The 5792-nt window shown below is 40.8% G+C and overlaps 1 protein-coding gene across 1 annotated transcript in view; it reads left to right on the top strand.

The window, feature by feature from the left end:
• The first annotated feature begins 254 nt into the window (after positions 1 to 254).
• TBCA (tubulin folding cofactor A) overlaps positions 255 to 5792 on the top strand; it is a 22968-nt gene continuing 17430 nt past the window's right edge. Inside the window, exon 1 of the mRNA XM_058044316.1 lies at positions 255 to 354. Coding sequence (XP_057900299.1) covers positions 302 to 354 — 53 coding nt within the window. The 5' untranslated portion in view covers positions 255 to 301. The remainder of the gene's footprint in view (positions 355 to 5792) is intronic.

Genomic DNA, 5792 nt, shown 5'->3' with positions numbered 1-5792 from the left:
GTTATCAGTGCTCAGGAGTGGGTGGTGCCGGTTACTCTCCAGCCCACCACCATCACGGTACCGACCGGAACCGCTCCGACACCGGTACCGAGGCTCCGCTCCCACCCCTCTCCCCGTGCGCGAACAATCCCGACCGGCGCGGGGCCGCTCTGCCGGGACGGCGCCGCCCCGCTGCCCGGCCCTCTCCACTGCGCGGGGCAGGGGGGGAAGGTGGCGCTCCCGCCCGCTCCGGTGGTGCCGCCCGGACTGGCGGCTCGGCGCATGCGCGGCGCGGGGCTGCGCAGTCACGGCGCCCGCCGCCATGGCCGACCCGCGCCTCAGGCAGATCAAGATTAAGACTGGCGTCGTGAGGCGGTGAGTGGCGGCCGGGGCACGGCCCTGCACGGCCGGGCCGAGGGACTGCAGCGGGGCTCCGTGCGAGACCGGCCGCGCCGGGCGCGGGCCCGCGGTGCTGTACGGGACTGGCGGGCTGTGCCGGAGAGCGGCCCTGGTGCGGGCTTCCATCCCTCGCGTACCGCCGTCGGGAACAGGCCGCGCTTTTCTGGGCCTCGGTTAAGTGCGGTTTCGTTCCCTTTCCTTAGAGTCATTGGGAGTCAAGGGTAGTCACCTAAGCCCCCTCGGGTGTGCAAGGCAGTCTCGCCTCATACCTTGCCTCCGGTGTGAATCCTCAGATATTTGTTTTTTTTTTGTTTTATTTTTTTTACCAAAGCTGCTGTTCAATATTTCTGGTTCAGAAGTTGCAGAACCAGTGGCATCAGAGAAGCAATTATGTTGGAAAAGGGCACTGAGATCATCGAGTCCGGCCTATGGCCGAGCATCACCACCTTGTTAACTAGACCATAGTACTCCATTCTTTCCTAAAACACCTCGAGGGATGGGGACTCCACCATCTCCCTGGGCATTCCTGGTAGATTCTTCGCCAGAGCCTTGATCTTCCCTGGTTTCAAAGGAGCGTAGTTTTTAAGAGAAGTGTATCTGTCGGGATCGCTCTTGCTATAAACACTGGTCACGCTGGGGTTTATTAAGGCTACAAAGACTGCTGTCTCAGGCCGAGACAAGAATTAGTGTGTGTGCTGGGTGAGGATGTTATATAGTGCAATTTTATATCATCAACATTATGTGATGACTTTGCAAATTCCTGTCAGTAAGATATGCACATTTTCTTATACTTGATTCACTTTGAAAGGTCAGACTTGAAGACTACAAAAGTTATCACTGTTGGTGTTGGGTAAGGCACTTCAGAATTTCTCTGAGTGTAGGAGCAAACCACACAACTAGGCATTTCAGAGATAATACAAAGAAAGGATGAAAACGTTTGGGTAAACAATACAAATGCAGTCAGCAAGATCCAGATTTGCTTTTGGAGAATGTCCATGTGAATAAGCAAGTAAACTTGAGTGTTCTGTGCAGTAGCAACAGGCATATCTACAGTTACTCTGCAGCAGCTGGCATTCTCTAAGTAAAGGTAGCTTTAAAACAAAAAGGGAGAAGAGGAATGTTATCTTAGCTCCCTGTGGGGACATGATACAGCAACAGCTCCCTGGTCTGTGACAGCTGCGCACAGATACAAGAGGTATGGCTCTGTCACACCCCACCCTTCCTCCTCTAAGCAGAAGCCTAGTTATGCCTTCTGCTGCAGTGGGTCTGCCTGTGACTTGTGTCAACTTGGGAACATTAACGTCTTCCTCTTATTTTGAACTGGAACAACTCCATAGGCATTTTTTTCCTGGTGTATGAGAAGAATTGCATAGAGGCTTAGTAAGCATTTTATAAAGTGACTGATTTAGCGCTTCAGTTAATTTTCATTAGGTTTTTTCTTTCTGTTTTCTGGTTAGAAAATCACATGGAATCTAGCATGTAATAATGATTTCTAACCATGTTCAGTGCTCAGGCTTTAAGAACATATAAAAAAAGGTAGGGGTTGAGAACTAACAGGATATAGAGAGCTTTTTAGAAATTTTGTTTGACTTGTGCTAATCATCTGTTGTAGCTATTTTTTTTCATTAGTTACCTAACCCGTCACTTTTTTTCCATGCTAAGAATGAAGCTTCTGTTCTGTTTTGGTATTTTTTTAGCTGCAAGTCATAAATTCTTTGTTTACTCCTCTCAAGGGACTGTGTTTTAGGTTGTAGGTAATTTACTTGCTTGCACATTTCTTACATTGCTGTGTATCAGTGAAAGAAATTTAAACTAGAAATAGGGAGATCTTTTGCTTTTGGCAAATCTGACAGCCAGGCTCTTGGTAATTTTATACTTTCAATAGTTTGTAATTCAAAATAAGTAGATTTGATGAGCAAGAGTAGTTATGTTTTCTGTATTTGTGGCTTATGTCATAGCAAGCAATCCTTCTTGTTTAATCACTTCAAAAAATAGTTTTGCTCTCAGTAAATCCAAGCAACTACCTGCTGGATAGTGAGAGATTTGATTAGAGAAAAAAACCCTTCTAAAATACCTTATTTGCATTTCAGATTGGAAATAATTTTAAAAACCCTCACAAACAAAGTAAGTCGAGTTGCCTGAAAATAGCACTGACATTTGCCCATAGTTTCCATCTGATTAAGTGGAAGTGACACGAGTAGATTAGAATGAGACTAAGACAATTCACATTGCAATTGTGTTAGTTTAACTTTAACAATCTTTTAACATGCTTGTTTAAATGTGGCTGACATACCATAATTACAAATCTACAAGCCCTGATTATAGAATTTTACATCATGAACCTATGGGGAAGGTGTATTGATTTTTTGTGAAGCAGTTCCTTCTTTTTTTTTTTTTTTTTTTAATTTACCATTCTAAAACTGGTATCTTCACAAAATTGTTCATTTGCCTGCTGCACTGGTGTTGATACTATTTTTTCTCTTTGTGAAATAGCATCATACTGCAAAGCAGTCTACACTGATTCTCCCCCTTGCTCCAAGCACAGGAAATTCTACAAGTTACACAAAACTGTTGGTCTGATTTTAAATATAAATGTGAACAATTCTCTTAAACTGAATTATTTTACTCGCGAGTTCAGGATGTATTTTGTGCAAGAGAAGTATGAAGAACCCAAGGACTCCTTTTCACTCCTTGTTCACTGTATTGCCAATTCAAGGACAAAACTGATTTGTGTTCTTGGTTTCTCAAGAAATTTGCTTTTTGTAGTGTAAGTCAGAAATCTTCTCCGTCTTCTGTCCACCATATATGAAGAATGGCTGCTTTCTTGCATGTTGCCCATTAGCCATAGATCCTCACTGTGACTCATAGAACCAATGTATTGATGAGAAACTCAGGTCTCTCTCCTTTGTTCTTGTTATAATTAGAAGATTGTCTGCAACAACTGTTTGTTAGCTCAGTTAATGGGAAGGGCTAGGATATCTCGTTTGTGTACCGAGGAATGATCTGCAGGGCTGCTCAACTCCACTGAGTCAGCATGATAAAGCGATTTAATGTGTGTATGCTACACGTCTGAGAGCTTAGAGATTCAAGAGCGAATATACAGAATGTGTGTTGGATACAAGCTGATTCCCCAAGCCCTTTTCAGAGTGCAGATTGTGCATCTGCACAATTGCCTAGGGTTGTCAGCAGCTCAGTCCTGTAGTCTTAAATTTGGGTTCAGTGTTAGCCAAATGTGGTAACTGTGGTCCAGAGCTACTTAAATATGTCTTAAGTACCTTTTGTACTGCTCCCGACATCAGGATCAGATACATAAAGTCTTGAGTTGGCCCTGCGTTTGAAGACTGCTTAAATTCTTTGAGACTTACTAACATAGTCTCTTTCCCACATAAACCCCCCCTACTCTATGTGGTTTGAGAAAAGAGCGCACCTGCATGTAGATGTTGTCTGAGGTAACGTCTGTGACATACATAGTTACCCACGTGGATAATTAGTTGGAAGGTCTAGAAACAAACCTCGGGGTTTTTTTGACGGATTTCTTATTTCTCTAATTCTTTTCAATACAAGTTTTAACTTCACAGCAATAAACTGTACCATTATATTCTGCCCCCTAAGCAAAACTGTCTTATGCATGTCAATGCTGACCATAATAATCTATTAATGTTATTGTTTTAGCTGGCAAATTAAAACATGCTCAAGCAGGTTTACAACCATAAATGTTGTTAGTGATACAATATTACCTAGGAAAGCTTTTTTTCCTTTTTTAAAATTTTCATTTGGGTGAGAATATGTGCAAACCTGTGGCTTTTAACCTTCAGTTAAAAGTTTGGAGGTACAGTAGTTCCAGTTGCTTGGTAGTACCAGTTTGGTGGCTTTATGCATATTGTAGTGCTTTTGTTTTTCTTCATGGCGAGCCACATACTCACCTATGTAGATAAAACAGTTATAAAGAATTATTTTCTGTTGAATGAGAATGTGGATCCATGGGAAATATTAAAAAATGGTATTAAATTTATGGTAGTGCTTTTTATGCAGGAGATGAATTACAGCTATGCTAACAACCATAATCCATCCTGACTTGATTTTAAGTATTATTGAATTATATATATCATGTAAGTGGAAATCTCATTCAAGACCAGAGCATTCATTGTTTTTTCTTTTAACTCTAGTAAGTATTTCTGATGCATTGTGAAGTGTCTGCACACATAATATGACTGTAATTCTAATTTTTCTCATTATTGTAGCACTTACAGTTACTTCCAGCTGGGAGGGGCCTACAGGGAAGGAAGTAGTTTCTGTGGTTTTTTTCTCCAAAACAACATCTTCTTGCCTGAAGATGATGCCTGGATTATAAAGTGAAGATCTTTGGCAACCCAAATTGTTACCACATCAGAGGCTTCACTTCCTGTTCTAATCTAAAACCGAAGCTCTTGTGCTTCTTAGCATTTACAACTTTCTGTAGAGGCAAGAACAAGTGAAGCCCTGAAGATTCAGAGAGACTTGTAGTAACATAGATGAGACAAAACTTTTTAACTTTACAAGTAATTTTTACCTTGAAATAATTTTCTGACTTAGAAAGTCATGTATCGGATTTTCATCTTTTTTACAGTAGTGATCCTTGAGAAAATCCAAGCTTGCAAAGTTATCCTGAAATGTTATGATAAATCTAACCGTTCTATAAGCTGTTAGATGCAGAGGGGGCTGAAAATTATGCATATATACTCATGTATTGTTACATGAGTAACATATACTCAAGTATTGTTACTCAATACTTGAGTCTTAAAAGAGAAATTTTAGCTTTGGTGATGGTTTTGTCACTAGAAAAAGAAAATAAGCTCCTAAACTTGGTATCCTATCTGAATGAGAAAGTAGGCTCTCATGGCTAAGAAAATACGGCAGTTTGCATAACTGGGTCAAGTATTTCTTCATCCTTCCTTGGCTTTTTCTCTTGGGCCCTTTAATCTGTAAAGTTTGTGTTCTTATGTAGCCTTGGTGAACCCAAGAGTGTGTGTAAGTAAAATTTTTAAAATAACAGGTTTAAAATAATAAATTAGGGACCTGATATTTTAAGCTCTGCAGGTATTAGCAGAGGTAATGCAGATCAGCATATTGCCGGTGTTACTGCAGTTGCTGAATTACTTGCCCTATAATTGTACATAGTGTTAATACATTATACTAAAAGAAAAATTACTATTATTGATATTAATACTAATATTTATATAAAAAGTTTATTATACTGGAAGTAAAAAAAGCTGTGCCTTGTAAAGCTACACTGTTATGGACTTCTGAGTTTGAACTAAGATAACATAGATATCTCATTATCTAGTCACTACTGTCACTCTGTGCTTGTAGGCTGAATCCATGGCATATTAGCATGTACAGTGGTTAATGGTAACATTAGTTCTGAAGAAATGCTT

The sequence above is a fragment of the Melospiza georgiana genome, chromosome Z (genome assembly GCF_028018845.1).
Source record: "Melospiza georgiana isolate bMelGeo1 chromosome Z, bMelGeo1.pri, whole genome shotgun sequence".
Classification (NCBI taxonomy): domain Eukaryota; kingdom Metazoa; phylum Chordata; class Aves; order Passeriformes; family Passerellidae; genus Melospiza; species Melospiza georgiana.
Note: the sequence above shows the minus strand (reverse complement) of the source record. Positions and strands in the feature narration are given on the sequence as shown.